This window comes from Falco rusticolus, chromosome 11, assembly GCF_015220075.1.
Source record: "Falco rusticolus isolate bFalRus1 chromosome 11, bFalRus1.pri, whole genome shotgun sequence".
Taxonomy (NCBI): Eukaryota; Metazoa; Chordata; class Aves; order Falconiformes; family Falconidae; genus Falco; species Falco rusticolus.
In genome coordinates, this window is record NC_051197.1 from 29334062 (window position 1) to 29357402 (window position 23341).

Genomic DNA, 23341 nt, shown 5'->3' on the forward strand with positions numbered 1-23341 from the left:
TATGGCCATCCTTCTGCATCTCTTACTCTCTAACTTGTGCTTGGTTGTGCTTAACTTGCTCTAGCTGGCCTTACTGGAAGAAGCTGACTCCAGCTCGGTACTACTCACACACCCACTTGACAGGCAGCATCCTGATAAATCAATGCTTATTAATGCTTCTCAGAATTTCCCAAGACCTACAGGATTATTCTCCCACGATCTATTATAAGAAACTGAGGATCGCTCCAACTGCTGCCTCACAGAGACCCATCGGTGTGCACCAATTCCTACTAACATCCTTGGGGCAGGTGGGACCGTCATTAACCGAGTATAGATTCTCCAAATGGCTGTTCAAATGCTGACCGAATCAATGTCAGCATTGACTAGCTGACTTAGCACCCTGCTACTCATTGTAGCAGAGATTTGTTTATAGAAGTAATTCTCCAGTTTACCAATCTCTTGCTTACTTATCTCTTATCCTGTATCATGATTTTAGAAATACAGCAAAGGTTCCTGAGTGAACCTCTCTGAAGTACCACACTGCAGTGCAGGTCTCATTTTTAGAATAACACGAAGACAGGATAATAATATATAGTCCTCCTACTTGCACTATGTACACAGCACCTTTAATCTTTGTCTTCTCTCTCATTCATTGTTGGTACTGTGCCTGTCTACATGCCTTCCCAGTAGATGCAATTGCCCAAGTCTCTTCAAAGACTTCTGAGACCTTTTTCTTAGCCTTACCCCATCAGGCACCTTCTGCTGCTGCTTACGGTCGTGGGCTTCCTAGTTTCTAGCTGAAAAGGTATCACCTGCCAGCAGTGAGAGGGAGTCGTTTTGACAGGAGGTTTTTCTTACCTTAGCTCTCCCAGTGCTCTGCAGGATGTGCACCAAAGCACAAGCCATCTCCTCCTTGTTCCTGACGCTGATCACAGGTTCCAGCACAGAGCACAACATGGTGTAGTTGCTAGTAACAAACTCTGCAAATTCTTTGTACTGCTCCATGGGCAAGATGGTGATGGTCTGGTAACGGGATTTTATTCGAATGGAAGGTCCCCCCGATTTCCCTTTGTTGGGTGTAGGTGTGCTGACTGGGTACCATTTTTCCACGAACTGGCGCCCGGTTACACTAGCCATGGGAATGTTGACCAGGCCTACGTAATTGTTCTTGTCCTTTTTCTTCTTCTTCTCCACGTCCTTGTAGATGTGAACTGTGATGCTGTGAAGAGGAGGAAGCCCGCAGAACTCAAAGTGCTCTCCCCAGAAAATGTTATCTGCTTTTGTTTTGCTGGTGGTGCGGGCAAAGAGAGTGTCATCAAGGCACAGCTCACAGAAGTATTTCTTCTTGGGGGCCAGGTCCTTTGCCTCAATGATCCAGAGGCGGAGCACATTTTCAGCTCGACGGCAGTTGTCCTGTGCAGAAGAAAGAGCTCAGCTTTCATTCAAAAATCCCTAAAAATTGACTGATTTGTCCTCTAAAGGAGCAACAAAGGGCTGCCTTTTGTGCCCAAGGCAGGGACAGAGTCAGAATTCAGAATCAGATTCTTTGATTTTCAGAGATTCAGAATCTCTAGAAAACCAGACATTTTCTAAAATAGAGGCAAAGGGCTGTATTCTGTATGTCAAAGGTGGGGACGAGAACATTTTGCTTCTCAAAACACTGTATTTGAAACGCATTAGAAAACAAACACTCTGCACAGGAGCCCCTCCAAAGCTGCCAGCCTGGTGTGACACACGAAATTGTTGACTCTTGTGAATTAGCTCCCAGAGCACTCGCTGTTGGCCTCTCCCTCGAAGGTTACTAGTATGCCAGCTACGGAGGTGACCTATCAAATATTTCTAGCTGATCAATAGCTTGACCTCCCTTCTCACTCCGCCTCAAACTCCTTTTGGTTCCACTCCCACCCCCCACCCCCCCCGCCCAAAACTGTGCCCCCACAGTAAACCATGAAACCTAGGAAGCCACGTCCCATCCTTCTGAGACACACGGTATCAGAAACCCAGCCTGAAACACCAGTAGGCACCGGGGCAGGAATCAGGAAGCACGCCGACAAGTAGTTATTCATTAAAGGTTTGACCTACTGCACTCACTAAAATAGTACACAGCAGCTTTTGAGACACTGACGAGTGGACATCTCCCCAGACTACATTAATTGAGGATGCATCTGTGGGAAGCCCTGGTAGGCTGGACTTAAATCCAATCATGCCACCTCCATCCCCCCAGTAATCTGATTGCTGCAGTTTCTATTACCTTATTCGGCTGCACCGTCCTGCGTAGGTTTTCCATCCACTTGTCCCTCTCTGCTGCGGAGGAACAACTGAAGCATTTACTGCCGCTAGAGTAGGTCACCTGGAACATATAAACAACAGGCTGAGTTCAGGCAAGCCTAGGAGACACTTAAGAGGCTGCAAAAGACAGGAAGGCAGATACACACAGCTTGAGCAGCAAAGTAAATATGAAAGAGGCAAGAAAAACAATATGGGAGCCTAGAAGGCAGAGAGGTTAAAAGGCCCACAAAATGCAGAGAGAAAAAAAGTCAGTTCAAATTAATATAAAAACATATGAGAAGCACCAGAGGCTCCTCTTAAAGACTTTTAAACCAGGCTTTAATCAACCAGTTAGTTTATTTTTTTTAAAACACTTGTTAATTGATCCATAGCTATTAAATGCTTGCAGTTTTCCCTGTTAAGTCCCAGAGGCAGATGGTTTGGTTACTAACAGTGTAAAGAGAGACAGAACTAACAATGTATTAATATAAGGCAAAACACACTGGCAATGGTGTCTAATGGTGTCTTCAGTAAATACAAAATATTTCCAAGGGTCCATACATACAGCAACAGTCTAAAACAAACCGAAGGAGTTGTGCTCTGCTCTGGCCCTGACACTCGATGCCATACACAACGCTGCTTTCAGGCAGGGGGAACCACCTGGGTTTCTTTCACTTCTATGTGGCCTGACAAGCTTGGTTTACTCTTTCCATTCATTTGTGCACACAATTAAAAAGCAGTTTGAAGCAACAGCCTCAGAGCTAAGTCACTGCCAGTTTTCTCACTCAACTCTCCAGACCTAGGCAAGCTGGAAAGCGCTTCCAACCAGAAGAACGAGACTGAAGCGAACAGGAACAGCTCCTGGATACATCCCGGGGGAGAAGAGCCTGATACGGTGGTTTTCTGCCAGAGCAGTTTTCCAGGTTGTAAAACAGATCTTTGTTCCAGAAGTTTAGATGCATCTGACTAATCCTGCTGAAGACAGACTGGCACCCACCCCTGCCACGATAGATTACGACGGCCTTAGATGCATCCAAATAGCACACACGAACACGCTGCTGGTCCTGCAAGGTCAGGACTGTGCTCAGCCAGCCTGTTTCTGAAACAAAACCAGGAGCCGTGTAGTGCTGAGCCGCAGTCTGGGCTGAAACAAGAGGATCTTTGCATCCACAGTGCAACGGATGCATCTGCAGTTACTGGAGCTTTTCCTTTCGCAACTGGAAAGCAGGCTGAGCTAATGGAAGGGGGCTCTGACTGGAAATCCCATTTCTCAGTTACGGTATATTTTCTAAATTTGATTTTAGGTGAATTTGGAGAGGATGAATACACACACAGCTTATCAGCAATAGTATGTTTCAACCATATATTTGCATGCAAACTACAAATGCTTAGATATTTATCAAATTAAAGAGATTTTTTACAATTAGAAGATGCGGTAATTGAGAAAGATTTCTCTCCATGGAGAGGCTGATGCCATTAGCCTCAAGGACTTGGAAATGGCACGCTGGTTAGACAGCCCCCACCCAAACCTCGGGATAGCAGCGGCTGCCGATCTGTTCTCCAATTACAAAGTCCCAGAACAGCGAACCCGCAAGGACTGAGACCGACTGACAGCATCTAATCGGCAGCGTGTTTGGAGAGCCTTCTTTACCTCAAAGCAGAAGTCTTGTCCAAGGATACTGCTGTGAAGTGGTTTGACAAAGACTTTTTCTTCTGACCCAAGATCCAGGGCCTCCACGGCGCTGCCTGGGCTCAGTAAAGACTCGTGGGAACGGGACTCTTTCAGCTTCGGCAATCCTCGTGACCTGCAGGAGCGCGAGGGGGAAAGGAAACATCATTTTTTTTCCTCAAAATTACCACAAGAGCTGGCAAGATCCCAGAGAAAGCTGCAACTTGGTGGTGTTGCTTCGGAGCAACTTCTACAATTAGTCTGTCAGCCTTATGAAAATAACATCAGGCTGGTAATCCCAGACTCCTAAGGAAATATCCAGCTACACCAGCCTAGGAAGTCCATTCCCACCGACCTAGAAATTGGAGCTGCCGAGCCATCAGTGAAAGAACAGCAGCACACCAAAAAGTGCAGAACTTAACTGCTGAAATTTAAAGAAAAGCCATAGATACGTTTGGATATGTTACTGAAAAGATTTACTGCTGTCTAGATTACCAAATAAACGTTGCGTATTAACAGCAAAAATCACACCAATCTCTAAGCCAATGCAAAATGATAGCTACTCTCATTAGAGATGACACTCCGTCCCACAATACACTTGATTTTTCTTAAAATTCAAAGCCTTTACACTAAAGTCAAATACTCGAATAATTTCCCACTTCACAATGCTCAAGTCGGTTACCTTATACACAAAATTTAAATTTTGCATTTTCTTCTTCAGTTGCTTCTTCCAGTTTTAACAGTTTCCAATTTTTTTTTTTTGTTGACACCTCCATTCTCTCTTAACGTCCCCTCACTAACACGTACCGCTTCTTCTCAGCCCTCTGCCCTGTAAATCCCTGAGCTTCACCTGAGCTGGCACCTCCCAAGTTCACAGCACCTTTTCACCAAGGCAGTCTTCTCTTTGCTCCCACCGGTTTTCGAGTACTTCTCCAAGACATTCCCCTGCCTCCGCTATGCCGTCGCTTTTTGCGACCAACAGCCACGGCATAAAACGCACTCCAACACGTTCTGTACGCTCCCAATTCGATTCAATCCAGCATTTGTGCATGGCAGGGAGCTCTGCTGTCAGACAGCATTCTAAAACGTGCTCCGTGCATAGGTGACAGTGGTTTCACCTGTGCTCCTTTACCTCCAAAGTGACACCTCGACTACACGCTTCTGCAATCAAGTCCTGTGACACTCTAGGCACAACCAGCACTTCTATACTTCCGAAAGTAAACACGACGTGCACACGCATCTTGTTCTTCCTCCAGCTGGAACTTGGTCAAGGCCTTCACAGATGACCAACAAGGAGGAAGAGCACAGAGTCCCGGCTTAGCAGAGAAGGAGCTGTTTCTTTAGGTTTTGTTAAGATACCGAGGCTCGTGCTGGTCCCTACGCCTGTTCTGTGTTCCATGAAAGCGTGTCCATAAATACGGCTGTACACCCAGCAAGGAAGGCTGAGCACGAGGAACAGATGTGAAAGTAGAAAGGCATCAGTTGTCTACACATTACGCAGAGAAAAGTGAAGCTCTGAAACAATGCTCTCTCTCCTGTGTTTGTTTTCACAGTGTATCTTCTACTATTCAACTCCCAGTATCAAACAGAAAATGTTTAAAAATAATATATTTATGGAGGAGTAAAAACCACAGCTACCTCCAAGAGCTTCCTTAATTTTGAAAAATAAGTATTTTTGTATACTTCCTTCACATATCTTATACAAAAAAAAATCCTCGCGTTTTCTATTCTTGGCAAAATCAAATCCCTCCTATCCTTGCGCAATTCTGTGGGGTAACAGAGAGGAAAAAAAAAATAACCCCAACAAATATTTGGAAAAGGCATCTTCAGTACTACTAAGGCTGCTTAACAAAAACCTGGGTATCACGAAGGATACATGTAAAGCAACAAGCAGAGCTCATTTGACTGCTCTTTTGTACAAAACAAAACGCCGAAGGTATCCTAGTAGATTCACATACGATAAGATTTATTAAACAGTAAGGGAGAACTTTGTTCCCATTTAATATATTGGATGACCTAAGTGCAGGCAGCAGAAACCTTTCATAAAAGGAATATTACAAAGACATTGATTTCAAATGCAAAACAGCAGCCCCGGTACAAACGCGTTGGCTGCACTGTGCATGCTTTGTTATAACAGGTTACAGCAGCAGCTGCTCCAACGCAAACCTAAAACCTCAGCCCTGTATAATTGAACACTCGCTGCAGTGAAGGTAGGGCAAGTCTAAAATAAACACACCACAATACACCGCTTTAATATCATCTCTGCAAATCCTCTCTAATTTCTCCTCTCAAGAAAGCACTGCTGAGGTCACTTGGCTTCTGTCCCTTGCCCAAACTCTCAGCAATTCCAGTCCTAACAAAGTACTTTGGTGCACAGCGGAGGGGAGCTGGCTGGGAGCCTGCAGCCAACTCCCGCCTTAGCTCCTTGTCAGGGAAGGAAAGCATGGAGTGGTCACAAAGAGGGGGAAAATAAGGGGAAGAAAAATAATTACCAGGTAAAGGAGAAAGAAAAAAAGAGATTTTACAAATCCCAGTTAAGCGGCGGCTGCGCTCGGAGTAAGGCAAATCAAGCAGACCTACATGAAACAATCGTACAGCCACTTAGCAGCGCAGCCCCAAATCATAGCGGTGCCACATGTCACAGCCCTCCCTTGCCAGCTCCGTTCTCTGGGCTACATCTCAGACAGTAAATCCTGCCGGGAGAGGAAGAAAGGCACAGATATCCAGGAGGAGTTCTTCCTCAAGCCTTAGGTTACACATTTCAGGTGAGCATCATGCCAGGCAGATACGCTGGGACAAGAAGAAGAGTCACAGCTGCGCGGCGATGGAAATCTCTCTCCTCATCGGCTGTGCTCCCACCCGGCCCCACGGGTGACACCACCAGGCTCCCGGCTGCATGTCACCATGGTGCAGCCTCCCGTAAGGAGATTAGGGGGGCCAGCAGACGCGGCAAAGGTGACCTTTCCAGAAAGAAAGAAGTCCCTCCTCTTCTTTCCCTATTCAAGACCCAGACAGTTAAAGAGAGCGAGAGCAAGGGAGGCATCTCCCCAGCATGCCTGCGCACAGCTCTGGGGACAGGGTGTGGGCACAGGCAGGCAGGCACAGCCATCGTACCCCGTGCCTCTGCAACCCGTCTCGCAGGCTACATCTTTCAGTAGCATCTAGTCTGCTTCACTGCTCTTCTAACGAGTTAGCTTTGCACGTCTTGTTGGGCTGCAGATCAGCTGGAGCACGGCTAGTTTCCTTGACTCACAGTCCTGGGGCAGAGGAAGGTCTATCTGTTTGAGCGATCCCTCGAAGTTACCGTATTTAAAACAGCACAATGAAACCATTAAGTGGCTTAGAATTGGCACTTTATCTTCCATAAACACCACGGCAGTGTCATAAAGTTGTTGGTTAGATGCAACCGCATGCATTTCCAAACGCAAGTACATGCACTTGTAAGCACCGTGGTATATATTTGATCTATTGATAGATCTGCAAAGCAAATCATTGACTTGTGCCTAAATCAGCAGCGTCCCAATCAATACAGGCAATAATTATCCAGAAATAATAGTCTTCTGCTGCTTTAAAACCTCATCTGATATTCTGAAGCTTTAAGTAACAAAGAAAGAAAATTGCTTGCTGGCTTTCCTTCTGCATAGATGCCACTAACTTTCCAACGTCCAGCAAAGGGGCTAGATTAACAGAATCTTTCCTGTATTAGGTACGAAGCTACTGATAAAACGCATATTGCTTGGAGTCTCTGTTAAGAGAGAGGTAATCCCAGAGAAGCAGATTACTGTAAACAGGAAGATCACACATGCAAAAGGTGGGGGAAGGGTTGTTTGTACAAATCTGTTTCTGTTAAACAGCTCCATTAACAACACCAATCCTGTTTTAAATTACAATTAACCACCGATGATCAATTTTTTTTCCTGCTGCTTTTTCTTTCTACTACTGCAGGCAAGAAAAAAGATTGTAAAGGAACAACATACAATACAAGCTCTGAGCAAATAGCTACCAGCAGCACCAAACAATTCTTAGACAGGTATTCTCCATAATTTCTTTCCCATAGGAAAAGCAGGTGGAGGAACTTCTCACCTCTTTTCACATGTTTTGGAGCACTGATCTTCAGAGCTGCATAATTTCCTTCTAAATCAGAGCCCAGGCAAAGCCCCAAACCACTGGCCTGGCAGCATCACACCACTGCTACTGAAAAAGATCTCATCCACACCACCATCTTGCTGGCCCAGCCACAAGCTGAGCCTCTCTCCTTGCCCACCATAATTCAGTAATTTTCCACTACGGGAAGATTTCGGTTGTAAGCCGGGAACTAGCAACCTCTGTCTTTCAGTGGCTGCCCATGGCATACAGCTGCCTATTAGCCGACTTCTGTTATGTTCTACTATCTATAAGGCATGTAGGATAAAGGGTTAAAATCCTAATTGCTCTGGTTATGAAGCTCTCCTGCAGATTTTGACCTATTTAAAAGCCAACCTACAAAGCACAAAAGACTTTCAATTACTGTGCTTACCAGGGAGAGCACTATATTGCTTGGAAAACAAGCCTGTGGACATCAACAATCAAAAACATTAAAAAAAAAAAGTCTAGAAATGAACAACCAAGGAACAGAATCCCATAATCTGTTTCTTTTAGCGAACTGGTATGAAGGCAAAGAACTCTGAAAAGCATTTTTTGTTCAGCCCAAGCACCCGGCTAAAGCCATGCCTTCACTGGTCTTACGCGAAACTGTACATCTGCATGCTTCAAATAATTCCAGCACAATACGCGTGTGTTGAGAGACACACCCCGAGATCAGAAAGCTGAGTTCAATACTTAGCCACTCGCAAAGTCACAGGAGAGAGCTTGGACTGTAACGCAGTGAACTTTCTGCTCAGCGCTGGCCGACCTGGACCCTAACGTCGGCAACATCATCTGCAATACAGGTGCGCTCGAACCAGTGCTGCAGCATCAGGTTTCCCCATGCAAGTGTTCATTTTGCAGGCACCACACCCCACTTCATTTTCCAACTGCCAATTAGCAGAACATCCTATTACTTGGTCAACAATTCTACAAGTTTAACCAGTTTCATTATTAATTTTTCTTTCAAATCATAAACTTAGGGTAGCTTATTTAGATGCAAGTTCTACTCCGCTGCAATTAAACGCTGGCTTTTTCCGAGCATATTGCTTTAGCCTTCCGTTGAGATTCTGGTCCTTTCTTGCCAGGCCCTACCCAAAGCCTCATTGTCTGAATCCCGGTTTTGCAAAGCCCTTCCCTGCCTGCCTCCTCTCTCTACAGATCACAGCTTGTCTAACAGGCACCTCATACGGCGCAGCCAAACAGGCTGCTGAATTTCACAGTGGTAGCATTCCCCTCACCCTACTGTAACCATGGTCTCTGCTATTAATGTTTCAAATTCTTTTGTTTTGCTGGACCAGAGATGCTTAACTGATTCTGTTTCATTTCACTGCTAAGCAATGTATAGGTGAACACAATGTGGAAGAGCCCGGGATTTGCAGAAAAGCATCAGCCATGAAGAAGCGTGTTCTTATAAAGGGGTCAAGTGAGCGTGCAGGTGGGACAGAGGCATCTAACACCAAAGGTGAAAGTTTGTGACAACAGGCTTAACACTGAGAATCAGTTTTCAGTGAAAAACAAGCAACTGAATGAGGGTTGAAAAAAACCAGCTGAAAGAAATATGTTCACCAAAATAGGAGTGAGACGTCTCTCCGGAAACAAACCACTCCTCCCCTCTCCCCACACTCCAGTATGCAGATAGAAACAGATACGCTGAATGAATACAAGCTCCGAGTGAGTCAAGCCTTAATAACGCGTTGTGTAACAAAGATTTTTATCCTTACGTCTAAATCAAGATGAAAATCACCACCCTTTTTTTGAAAACCGGCGTTAAGTTAAAATGAATGAATATGAAACACACAGCGAGATTTGCTTCTATTATTTATACGGTCTGTGCTATTTTCATACTACAAAGAAATCAGAAGGAAGGAGCGAGAACTTACCGAAAGTAGAAAAAGCTGTCGTTGGAACAGCGATAGCGTTTCACCATGAACCCCAGAGCCATGGCTACCCGCTTCCCTGCAACCTGCCGGAACCCATTCTGAGCGAGCACACAGCGGATCCTGTGCTCGTCTACGACTATCTGATAATGCCATAAAATGACTTTTAGTAAAGCAGGAGGATTCCCACGTGGCACTAAATCCCAACAGGGCAAAACCCTCCCAGCTGTCTGCAGAGCTTTATTGCAGTCGCTGAGACCATATGCAGCCCGTCTCGACCATCTTCGCTCCCTCACCGTAAACAAAACTGAGGCGAGAACTGTTGGTCCACTTGGAAATACTCTCAAATTCCTGGCTGCAAACTGAAAAATACTGATTTGGTCCCTCCTTTCAAACGCAATTTTCCTTAAGTCTTTTCTCACGCTTTTTTCACATGTTTTATATATTACTGACACCGAGAAGATGTGAGAGACAAATATGTGGGTTGAAGAGCTCAAAGAATGCAGTGGGAAACAGGCTGGAAAAGCTGTAAAAGATGATGCGCTAACACGGTGCCAGATAGCCTCATGGTGAGAGCCAGGGATAACCTGGTGCGGTGCCGGACTGGCCACGTGTCTGAAAAGCTTCATTCACATCTGGCACCGGCCACAACGGAGCAGAGTCTAAATCTTCTCACGTTAGTGCCTTGTAAAGACAAACGTGGGTTTTCCAGTACAACAGACTACCCAGCAAACAAGCTGAGCCTGGAGTGACAGAAGCGACGGGAATTACGGATGAGAGGGTTTGGATTTCTACAGGATGCCTGGCTGCTGACCCACAGCAGGCTCATTTCTGGAGGGGCACCGCAGGTGTCTCCTCTCCCCATCCACTAACCTAGTCACACTGAAACAAAGCGAAGAGCCAAAAAAAGTAGGTTGGCCAACTTCTTTCTGCTGAAACAGAAAATCTGATTATGAAAAAAACCTGCAACTTATCTCCATCGCTCCTTCCTACAACATTCCTGAATCCTTTCTATTTTAAACCAACTCCAAACAGACAGCTCCCACCCTCTGTCACCATCCAGCACGGCACGCAGTGTTACAGTATCCCAAATCTTGATGTGCACCGGGGTAACTAATCTTCCTTATTCCAGAATTTTTTAGGTATTTATCTATAAACATCTCCTGTTTCTTAACAGGATCCAAACACCTCAGAAGCATGAGAAAGCAACATGACAGCAGCCTCTATTTCCTTCTAATCCTTACAGGGTTTTGGTTTATAAAGCTGTATAATACTTTCTTTGAAGGCAGGGCTCTTGTATTTGTCAGAGCAAGAAAAAGTAGATGCTATCAGTTAACCTGGCCCTGAAAACCTGTATAACACCATGACATCACCTAGCATCACCTGCTTAAAATGGGAAAGGGCTGACTCACCAGCACAGGACAGGAAAGTTTCTACTGCAACCGATTAAGACTCATGCAGAAAGCAGGGAGAGCAGAAGGTGAGAGAACGGCAATTCCCTCTCATGAATTAAGAGTCAGCTGCTACGTGTTATCTTCTTTCAGGCAGAAACAGTTGTCACTGATTTGTCCCATTGGAAAAAATTCCAAACAACAGCAGAATTCTGAACACTAATCAATCTTTTTAGCCTCCTATTTCTTCCAGCCCATCTCCTCCCAGTACACTAATCTGTTCCTCATCTTCAGCGCTTCATTCCCACATGGTTTCCGAGTTGTTTTTCCTGCTGTTCTACCCACCAATTGCAATTTCAGGCACCCTTAGATACAGAGTGAAACATATGGGAGGAAAGGGAGAAATTATTGGCAAGTTTCCCTTTACAGTGGAACTGAACTTCCTTTATGGTTTTATTTATAAAATACCATTAGAAAAGTAGTAGCTTTAACCCTCAACTTTCAAAGTTGGTATATTCAATTGGTGTGCTGTCTGATTAGACCACAAATGCAAAGAGAACTCCATTAAACCGTCAATCTTGCCAACAAAAGTTAACTACAAGCTGGAGTGGTGCTGTTCCGCTTTCTTTCCAAAAATAACTTTGCAGCAATTTGTGATGCTCACCCGCAGCACAAGGCTGCAAACAGAGCTTGAGGTGAGGCTCATGTTTTTGAGCATCAACACTCATTTGTACAAAGATTTATCTCCAAATAAACTTAATCTCCGCTTGCTTTCCACATAGCTTGGCTACTCCCAAATGGTCCCCCCTGCCTCAAAACTGTGCCCTTTGTTTACTTCAGCAAACGTACCTCTGAAAGGAGGAAGATCACATGGGCTGGTATCAAAGATGCTTTGTTCCATTAGTAGCAAGTGATGGCATCAGGCCAAAAAAAACCCGCAACAGTGTCCCATCTCATGCCCTGATGATGCAAGATGCACTGCTATAAGGCTGGCAGTGTAGAAGGCCTAAGGAGGAGGGTGACCAGATGGAAAGTAAAGAGCAACCGCAGGTTTGTCCCTGTCTAACATCCTGCACGTCGCTGCCTTCCCAGGGCTCTGTCCCCCAACCCTCTGCATGAACTCTGCCACCGGGACTTCTCAGCTCATTTGCATCTGGATCCTCCTTTTTAAATCCATGCCAAGCAGACTTAAGAGGACTGACAGAACAGACCAGCTACGCCTAATGCCATCACCACATGCAATGGATTTCATGCTTTGCAAGTCATCAGAGAAAATCCACGTTTCATTCAAGTCTAGTTGACAGTTTGTGCCCACACTGGCAGGGAGCAGAGGGGGACCTGGTTTTAAAGAGAAGGTGGCTTTGCTGTGTATAATATCATGTCTTAAACCAAAGCTGCAGGGCTTAATTGTAGCTAAATTTACTGGCTTTCCCAGAATGACAGCATTTCCCTTGCACTGCAAAGGATGTATCATCAGTCCACATCCAGCATGAGTACCAAGGTAGGGAAAGACAAATACATTATTTACAGCAAAGAGATTTTTTGCATGACAAAACTTCAGGCAAAGCTGGTTACAAACAAGGGTAAAAACAACAGGTACTTTATCACATGCTGGCATTATTTAACACGCCTAGGCTCACTGAGTTGCTTTCCATAGCCACGTTGCAACTCCCCGAATATAGGGTTTTATAACAAAACTTAACTCAAAATAGACCGGGTGGACATTACTATGACTACAGGAGCAACATTATCCACATGGTTAGTCACGTTTGGTAGGCAGCAGTCTTTTCTGTAACTCGTGAGCTTAACAAGACCTCTAACATCCGAAGCCTTGCTATCTCCATGATTTCATGGTGCTGCCTTTCAGATGGGGAAGATAGTACAACTGATTGAAATAGCACAGCATGACAGATACAAATAATGAATTCAACTCAGCCAAAGGAGAAGGGAAAATGCACTAAACAATGCAAAAATCACAGAAGCCTGCCGTGGCCTTAAGTACGGGCAACCTATTTTTCACTCAGTCTAGTTCTCCTGCTGAGCTAGGTACATGCTCTGTGGCATGTAACAGAGTAATGTTTAATAAAAACAATTAAGAGACTTCACAAATAGTTAGGAAAAACTGCGTGTGAGAGCTTTTGCTTGCCTCATATACAATCCATTCCCAGCCTGAATCGCCAGCCAAAAACTAAACAAGCAAGAATATACCAAATGGAGCACTAAGATGGTCTGAAGTTACCGTGATTTCCAGTTTCCTGAAGAACAGACCATCTGTTCATTGTAGTAACACTGCAGTAACTACACAATTGACTGACAACAGCAAGGATTCTTAACGAGTCTGAACTGCACTGCAGATCTCTGGGCTTCGCCAGTGCTAGCTGAACTGATCTGCTCACACCAGCACAATTCCTCCTATTCGGCCACTGCACTGATCTGCAGATTAAGTACTGCATATATCAAGGCAAGTTTCTCTAAAGCTGATCAATCCAACGGTTTTGTATCATGAAATTTAAAGTCTGCGGCTTATTTGAAACAGATGCAGAAAAAGGTATTGGATTCCATACGCTTAACCTGAACTTTTCATCAGGTGTTAAGAGCAGTAAAAGTTTCCAGTCCTGTGTCAGCAGTAGACTCTAAATAACTTCTAGTATAATAAAGTCGGCCCAGAAAACTACCCATGTGCTTGTAGATTTGCCAAGTAGCTCTGGATGAAGAGAGATTGTTTGGGAGATGCATTGAACCTTACCTGTCATCCGCACTGCGGAGAGATGGGAGACGAAAACTTGTGTTCCTGTCCAACTTTGACTGACTCTTCGTCCTCTTGATGGACCCTTTCAGACGTTTACTGAAGAAGCCCTAAAATGAGAAGTTGCAGAAGTGAAACAGGGAAACTGATGCCAGTAATAAATCAATCAATGCACTGTCATCAAGCCCAAACTCAGCAGCGATTCCTGCCGACAACAATTACAGAACGTGCTGTACTGGGATTCCCCTGAGCAGGAAGAAAGGCAGGGCTAGATTGTCAATGACAGTTCCAGTATGTGATAAATTCAGATCGCAATAATTAGCACTACTGACATTACAAGTGCACTTCAATGAATTCCAGCTATTATACAAGACACCCAAACCCCCGCAATTATCATTTAAGAATTAGATGTCAGCATTTGTTCCCACTTCCCCTTTACAGGCCATGTTTTTAATTCTTGGTCATATTAAGGGTACAAGATGTCTTTTATTATGAGCATCTATTGCAACCACAGTTGCACCCAGATTTCCCTTTTTGATTTAGATATAGCATGCTAAGTCTTACAATAATTGTAATTTCAATAGCCTCACTACCCAAAACTGAAAATTTTAAAAGATTTCACATGCTAGTGACTTCACATACCTGTTCTGGTCTTGCTTTGAAGCAAAGCTTAACTCAAAAAGCTACTTATGATCTAAAAATACTGAATCTTCAAGTCATCTGCCCTCTGAACTACAATTGTTCATCAAACAATCGCAGACCAAAGCCACGTTAGTCGGAGGGGGCCGCTGGGGATTACCTAGCCAGCCTCCTGCTTGATGTGGGCATCTGCCAACAGCTGGTCAGCCTAACTCTGACTTCGTCTAGTTCAGTCTCAAAAAACCTCTGGTGCCGGAGATTTTGCCACCTCTCTGGGTAACTCAGTCCAGTGCTGCACAACCTTTCCAGTGAGGTGGGGGAAAAAAAAAAAAAAAAAAAAAGAAGTCCTTGTGTTCAATAAAAACTTCCCAAGCAGCAATCTTCAGCTGCTGCCTCATTACAGCATCTGCCACTGTGGGAAAAAGTTTGGCTCTGTCACCTTCGTAATTCCCCTCTCCGTTGCAGCAGGCTGCCTTATATCATCCCTTAGCAGCTTCTTTCCCCGATAAACAAGTCCTCAACCTCTCCTGATAGTTCTCTCTTTGTCGATAGCAAGAGCTACTGCTGCGTTACCAGTAGTGAAACACAAATACACCTGACCACTGAGATACAAGGGCTGTGTGCATCTGTACATGTGGGGGAACACGGAAATATTTCAGCACCTGCACATTTTGATTTCCTTCTATAGCCCTTTAAGTTACTTTGAGCATAATACACATTTTAAACAAACCAGACATACATGCACATACATTCTTTAGCATAATCAAACACAGAGGTTCTTAATCCAACAGGGATTAAGCAACATTTTACTGGCTGAATGAGTTCTGCTCCTTCACGCAGAAGAGCTGCACCGGAGCCACCGCACACTGTGGGCTGCTGCCGGGAGACTCAGCAAACGCACCTGAGTGAAACCATGTTTGTTAAGAATATTACACACTGGTTATAGATTGGTAGAATCTGCTTAAAACGAATGCTCTTTTGGTGTGGGTTGAACCAGCAGGTTGCTTTAGTAAGGGTCTAGTAACAGCTATACCCAGCTGGGGCCAGCCCTCTCCCCCATCACCCGTGTTTTGCTAGGATAGCAGTCAAGTACAGCTGATTTCCAACACATCTGCAAGGCAAACCTCCACAAACTGCATTTGGGACAGGTGACAGATGCTGCCCACAGCTGCCTCCTGTAATACAGACATCAGCAAATTGGAGACATACAAGGTCTCCTGTTCTTTCCTGTGCAGGACACTGACAAAACAAGAGTGTTTTATTGGCTCCAGGTGACTCAGCCAGGCTGAAGTGTGTGACACTGTTCATCTCAGACTCCTAAGAATTAGGCCACCACAACAAAAGATGACTTCATCTGTAATCTTTTAGTCTGAAAAATCTCACATCTCTTTCACCTCTTCAGGAAGAAAATGTGGTTGATGGACGATTGGACAGGGTGCTACGTGATTCCTCTAGGCTTCATTTCCCCCAGAAGGCTGGACCAGGCGACCTTTTGAGGTCCCTTCCAACCCGGGCTGCTCTATGATTCTCCAGTACTCAAAGGAAAGGGCTATCACCCTCTTCTCATCAGTGCATGATGCCAGGTTAATTGCTGGAAAAGAAGTTGTTTCCAAACAGCAAAGCCTGCATTTGGTCAGGTTCAAGACACGTACAGTGCAAGCATCCCTAACCAATTTTCCAGTCCCATATGTGCCTTTTTCTCCCCATACTTTCAGTGTTCCTTTTGCAACAAAATGTATTCTCTTCCCTTTAAACAAGCACACCCTTCAACGCCCCCCCCCCCCCGTGCCTTTACTCACTCTGTTATTCTTTATCCCTTTACATTCAGTTGTCCCTCCTTTCCTATACAATTCAATCCTGTATCCTAATCCTTCTTGAAACTGCACAGTTCCCCTCTCTGTACACACTGGTAGGTGGGTTCTCTCCCTCCTCACGCTTGTTCTCACTCTGGTTCTTTCCACAAATGACCAAGCGAGTCCTGCTCAGCTTTCACTTGTTAAAATCCCACCAAACCCACAGTTCCTCAGCCCCCCGCCACGTGACACCTTCAGCAAATGCAGCATGATGGCCCGGCTCCTCTCTTGCACGGAGATCTGGATGGTGATGCACTACTGAAAGCCTACCCATATCCAATACTGACTGTAGGATCCTTCCAGCACATGCAGATCATCCTCTCCCAAGTACCTATGTAGGAAACAACGTGCTCACACACACCAGAGCCTGCCACGTGCCTGTCCGGGCAGCACAGAAATTGGGATGCCCTGCGGGATGGTGCTGCAGGGGACAAAGGAAGAGGGAATCTGTTTGCTGCATCTGAAGGCAGTGCTGCATTTAAGGCTGCCCTTCAATTCCTGAGGCTTGCAGCCAGCTGGCTCCTCAGGGGTGAAAGCTGCTATGTTCTTCTGAAATAGGAAACAGAAGCGGAAAAGGTATCTTTTTCTAGATATCTAGATACTGCAAAAAAAGCCCACAAATCTACATAGCGTGCTGGGTGAAAAGGTACTGTCAAAAGGGAAGACGTGTTTTTAGCTGTGTGCGCCACTCAAACTGTACTGGTATTCCTGCACTTTTCTTGGTCTTGGTATTGAAAAAGTGCCTTTGAAAGAACCCTGTAATCAATAGATGCTCTTGGGCTTCTCTTGGGGCCATTGCTGGAATTCAAGCAGAGAATGTATAGCACTTTCAAAGGCACTTTCATATATTCTGACCTCTCAGCATAAAAAGTAACAAACCCAACTACAGGGATTCAGATCTGGTGGACCCTGGCTTCGTTCCAGTACCTCTCAGGCTACTCAAATTGCAAACACGAAATAACATGGTTTTCTCCCCTTAAGGGCAAATAAGACAAAGGTGACCCAATTCAGCAAGGGTCCAAAAGTATTTATATTGAGTCATTCCAAATCCCACTCAGAGAGGGACCGTGAATATTCATTTCTGTGTGCATGCACAATTTTAAATTGGCATTGCTTTAACATTAGTGAAACACGTTCTTGGTTTAAATGAATATAATCTACTCCCTTATGAAATAAATATACTATCTGGGGTTGAATACGGCTATCCAGAGTCAACTATACCAAAAAAACCTGAAAAATTAAGGAAAAAATATACCTAAGGATAAAAATTATTCCAAGAGCGTACTTATTGGTCATCCTCAGAAGACTTGAAAATGTTTGCAATATTTGCTCTCTGCACCTTGCTGGCAGTTCATGCGGGGCCAGTGCTTACAGATGGACAACCTGGGAGCAGCATGAAAAATTCATGTGTGCCAGAACTGAGCAGTTTTTCGACTTCCATTTGCCAAAGGAAATGCTTTTAAATACTGAATGCAGATATAAAAAAGATGTAGTGATGAAAAATGGGCAACAAAACCATGTAACTGGAAGTTTTATTTCCTTTTCTTCTACAGAGAAGAAATCCCTGCCAATGCCGTTCAAAGGACAAAAGCACCCTTACTTCTTTTCCTGTTGTCTAGGTATTTCTCTTAAGGACCTATTTCAACACAAAATACACTGCTGTTTGATTCCAACACCTAAATGAAATGAAGTGCCTGAGCTTTACGAATCATCACGGAATATTTTCAAGAACAGTGTGCTTTTTACTGCTTAAGCAAACACCCTCAGACAGAAAGATATAAACTTATTACCCAAACTGGCAGAAGACAACTAAGTTCTTAATAAAAAAGTACAACATATTTGGGTAGGATAAATTATTTAGCTAGGATGAAACCTGAAAAGATCAGTACAGTGTAAAAGCAGTATTTTAAGAGGAGTCCAGCGAGAGAATAACTGTAAAAAAAATGTGCCTTAATCCTTCAAGAGACAGACTCGATGGTCCACACCTAATGGGTTAAAGCTCAGTATAAATTCCCCTCAGAACCACAGGTTGAGGTGAACAGGGATGGAAGAGAAAGCCAGGGAAGAGAGCAAGCGAGAGCGCAGAAGCGTGTACTCAGCCGGGCGTGTGGAGTAGGTTCAGAGCAGGTTCATCATCTCAGCCAAAAGCATCAAACACTGGGGTAAGAAATCCCAAGGATACAACATCTAAAAATAATTCGATCCCACTGAGAATTCTACTCATCTCATTTGTAAGTTAAGCAACTCAAACTCTCTCCCTCTGCCAAGAAGAAATCGCCACAGGAGACGCGATAAATTCGGCAGGCGTCTGTAACCCCCCTCCACAGCTGCGCGGGGAAGGTACAGAAACGCCAGCCCCCAGGTATTTTAAACTCAGGGATGGCCCTTGTTCAGGGCAGCTTCGGCTTTAGGGAATGCTGACTCCTTGCCAAAGATTACAACTGTGTGACTGTCCTCAACCTCAGCAAAGCGGCACATGAACCTCCCGACAAATGCAAAGACAGCCCAAACATCAACTGCTCGACTCTTCAACTATCGCTCCCCTACGGATGCACCGATTCTTCACTCTGGAGAGAACAGCCCATGCATAATAAATAATGATTGTCTTTGCTGTTTTGAAAGTGAAAGGTTAATTCAGCCATGAACTAATAAAACTATATATAACCGTAACACAAATTATCCATCGACAGAATGCAACGATATTAGTGGCAGTTTCAAACCAGGGGAAAAGGGGCGACAGTGAAAGGTCCATCTTACATACAGGGCTGTGGTTTGCAGCACTGCTACCTACATTATGTATTTCTGGGGAAAAACACATTGCCTTTTGGAGGCTTGCAACGCATCTTGAACAGCTATAATTCCAGATGAGGAGCACTAATGTATTATTAATAACAGCAGGTGGGTAACTTCATTTACAGAGTGGTGAGACTTGTTCTCTCCGAGGGGAAGGACTGGGTGGGTACAAAGATAACGCTCAAGTGGCCACGGACGACCGCAGAACTGCCTCCCAACTACTGCGCGTTGTTGGTACACGAAGCATTTTATTTCTTAAGTTGCTCACAGGCAGCTATCAAGAAAAAAAAAAAATAATATCATAGCCAAGTGGAAATGCTCTTCTGTGCCAGTAACGTTGTAAAGCTACGGGAAGCAAAGAAGCAGGGGAAGATAGCCAGGTCATAAAATTGAAAGATAGAACTAGCAGGATATTCCAGGGATTAGGAGCAAACATGGTGAAGTTTACTATCCCCTGCAGAACAACAACAAAATTCCAGTGTAACTAGCAAAGAGGTGGAGAAGTTTGCTGATGAGCCCAGTAACGGTCATTATTAAAGTATTAGCAGTGACTACCTTGGAAAAGGCTCTCAGCCACTCACGCAGTAGAAAAGCAGATGAAAACAACCTTACGTACACCTTGGTGGCAATGTAAAGAACAAGGCAGTGACTTACAACAGTCAAATTCCACCATCAACTCATCCAAATCGCGTGGCACTCTGTCACTGAAGAGGTGGTTTATGCACCGGCAGAGCACAATAAAAAACATGTTTGAATGTATAAACAAAGGATAAAGCACAATAAAAGTCAAGTGGTATTATGTAAGTCTGCCACAGCTTTCACACTAATGCACCACACTCTACTGATCTTTTCATCTCAGCAAGAAAACTAGAACAAAACTAAAACTCCAGAAGTATAAACTGATTAAAAGCAGACAAGAGGGGGGATTTACAAATGATATGCTTTAAAGACCGACTATTTATTTTAGAAACAAAAGCAAGAAGGGATTATAGATGAATAAAACAAATAGCATGGAAATTAACTAAGCTCCTCATGCACCCTGTTACATAAGAAACCCAAGGGGCAATTTAACATGAGAGGCAGCACATTTCCCTGATTGTCAGGAGACCTTTTCTAACGCTATCTATAAATCAGCCCCTAGAATTCTCCACCGCAAGATATTATACAGACAAATTTTTTCAGCAAGATTAAAAAAGGATTATGTGTTTATATAAGGAAGAATAACATATGTAGCTGCATTAGTCAGGTTTAAAAATAACAAGCGTGAGCAATAATCATGCTTCAGGACACAAGCTGATCAACAGCAAGGATCAGGAAGATATTTTTCTCCTGATGGGACAGCACTGCAGATTTGGCCAGATAACAATTTCAACTTTCCAATGAAAAATTGTCTACAGCCACAGGAGGGAAGCAGGAGAGGATGAACAAGTTGAAGAACAGTAATAAGAAAACCAAGGAAATGGAAAGGACACCAGAACAGGGATACACTGATGATACATCTATTAATAAAATGGATCATAAGATTGCACGTACTCTGCATGATATGTAGTCAAAAGCACTAAAGGAATCAAATTTCCAAGTCACTGGGAATCATACTAAAATATTCATGAAGAAACAAGAGCTACCCGATAGCTGGGGAGAGCTACCTCAGCTTTTCAGATCACAATCCAGCAAGGTGTCCAGCACGGATGCGACTGGGAGCACTGAGGCCACCCGCCTCCACAGGGGCTGTCCAGGCACCAGCACAGGAAAAGAGCATCCTGAAAAGCCCCTATCCAGGAATTAAGGAAGAAAGGTCAGAAGCCTGTCTAGAGAAGAACAAAACAAGGGTGGCAAACAATATTCTGAGACATGGGCCACCTGAGTCTATCAGAGTGTTCAAGCAAGCCACAGTTACCGGCTGAAGTCCGTGGAGAAGCGATGGCCTCCAGCCTACCTCACCCTGACTCCAGCGGCTGCATTTTTGCCTTTCCCTCACGTCAGGAAAGAGGCAGTTAATTTTCATGACCCTGGCTCTTTAGTGCCCTGGCACGCAGCCAGTAAGCAGCTCAACACTTCAGAGTACCTTTTGATAATACACCACACGCACTAATTAGAAAAATTAATGGAAACAAGCTTTGCCAAAGCTAGTAACACAAACCTGAGAACTAGCTGCAGGAATATCTAAAAAGAGTAATTACAACAAGTGATAAGGTATCAAGGCAGAAGAAAAGGTCCAATGGGATGCGGTAGGGATAGTGGCATGACTGCTTCTGTTTAACATCTTTGTTAATGATCTGGAAGAAAAGTTAAACAGCACATTAATTACACTGAGCTATATTAAATTAGGAGGTGAAGTGAGGGCCAGGGAGGACAGAGAAATAACACAAAGGGTTGTGAGCAATTAGAAACTGATATCACACATTCCTGTGAACTTTAGTACCAGAACTCGGCGAATCAATTGAAGGGAATTAAAAACAGAAGAGCAAGAGAAGTGATAAAGGGGCCAGAAGGACTGATTTGCAGAGGATGCATTAATTAAACCCCTGCATAACTTGAGTAAGCCATGATTTGGAGGTGAAGAGTAGAGTGAGTCGGTACAAATTTAAATACTATTAAACCAAGGACAACTGGAATGTGACCACTTATTTTTGTTCAAAGCTATATGCATTCATAGTTCCCCTACATTAATCGCAGGGGAATTACATACTAAGTCAAGTTCACAGCAAACACGAGAAAAACGTTCCTGCTGTTGAGGTCCACCGGACGGTGTCACAGACTGGATATACCCATTGTCTGACTCCGTGCTGTAGTTTGATGTCATGACCAAATCCTCTTTGGCAGAAAGGTAGTGTGAAGTTTATAGAGCCTATGAGCTGTATTACTCCAGGAGAAAGATGCGGATGGGAACTTGGTGAGCATCCCGGAGATAGCCAAGCACCCATTTATGCCTTTGACACAAAACCTGCAGCATAAGAGCCAGCATACCTAAGTGAACACATCACAGGCAAATAATAAAAAAAAAATAAAGCAGATTCAAACAAACACGTTATGGTAAGAAAAGAGTGGAAAGCGGAAGGAAAAACATTAGTCTTACAATAGGGAGGCGAGATCTGAGCACAGCCAGTTTTTCATGAAGGATGCCGCGCTGCCTCACGCTAACGTAAATCAACAATTCCATCTCTGCATTGGCGCTGAAGCAGAATTAAAAATATGTACTTGTGTGCCGTCAGGTCACATGGCCAGGAAAGATCAGACTTGTCCTAACCTGGCAGCGCGATGGTAGCGGAGCAGTGCTCTGGAGAAGCAACAATCTTGCTGACTGCATAAAAGATGAGGCTGGGCAGCCGCGAGATCTCATCAAGCTTTGACCTTCACTTAGGCTGGCTGCATTGTCTTCTGTTCCATTTAGCAGTACTCTCAAAGAGCAAAGAGGCAGACAGTATTTCTATAGATCCAATTATACTCTTGACTAGAAACAAACCATGGAAGGCAATCTGTAAGTATCAGCCTTCCCATCAGGTGCACACAGGGCTCCTATAAAAATCATTTTATTTACTGCAAAGATTGTGTTCTGGCTTTCCTATCTCATTTGCACTTGTTTCTTTGCCTCTTTCTCATCCTTTTCCCCCCCCCCCCCCCCCCCCAATAGCCAGCAGACATAGATGAATCATTTATTATTTGTAATAACAACTCAGTAACTACCCTACCCCAAAGATGCAAAAATCAGAGAGCACAATCCAAGTCTGAAGACTGGTTTAGCAATTCCTCTCTACCCTGCCACTGCAGGAGGTTTGAAGATTTTGATCTTCTCATATTTACCCTCGTCCCTCAATTCCAATGGTGGAGCAACAACAGAATACGGCAGGGTGCAACAGTGCAACCGTAGGGAACGGGATGCGCTGAGACTGAGATGCTCTGCCAGGACAGAGTGTGTGTGGGAAGGGAAAAGCTGGTTCCTCGCCCACCTATGCGTCATGATGCCTACTTCTAGCCAGTTCCGTCTGCCTTCCTATTTGTTC

The 23341-nt window shown here is 44.3% G+C and overlaps 1 protein-coding gene across 10 annotated transcripts in view; it reads right to left on the reverse strand.

Moving 5' to 3' along the window:
* RASAL2 (RAS protein activator like 2) overlaps nt 1-23341 on the reverse strand; it is a 187950-nt gene that overhangs the window by 28468 nt on the left and 136141 nt on the right. For 9 of the 10 annotated variants that reach the window (XM_037404207.1, XM_037404209.1, XM_037404210.1 and 6 more), the window contains 4 exons: nt 14056-14165; nt 3899-4052; nt 2231-2329; nt 838-1392 (listed from right to left, as the gene is read on the reverse strand). In XM_037404207.1, coding sequence (XP_037260104.1) covers nt 838-1392; nt 2231-2329; nt 3899-4052; nt 14056-14165 — 918 coding nt within the window. Of the gene's footprint in view, nt 1-837; nt 1393-2230; nt 2330-3898; nt 4053-9921; nt 10042-14055; nt 14166-23341 lie in introns of those variants that run through there. The other variant, XM_037404213.1, reaches the window with a different exon arrangement.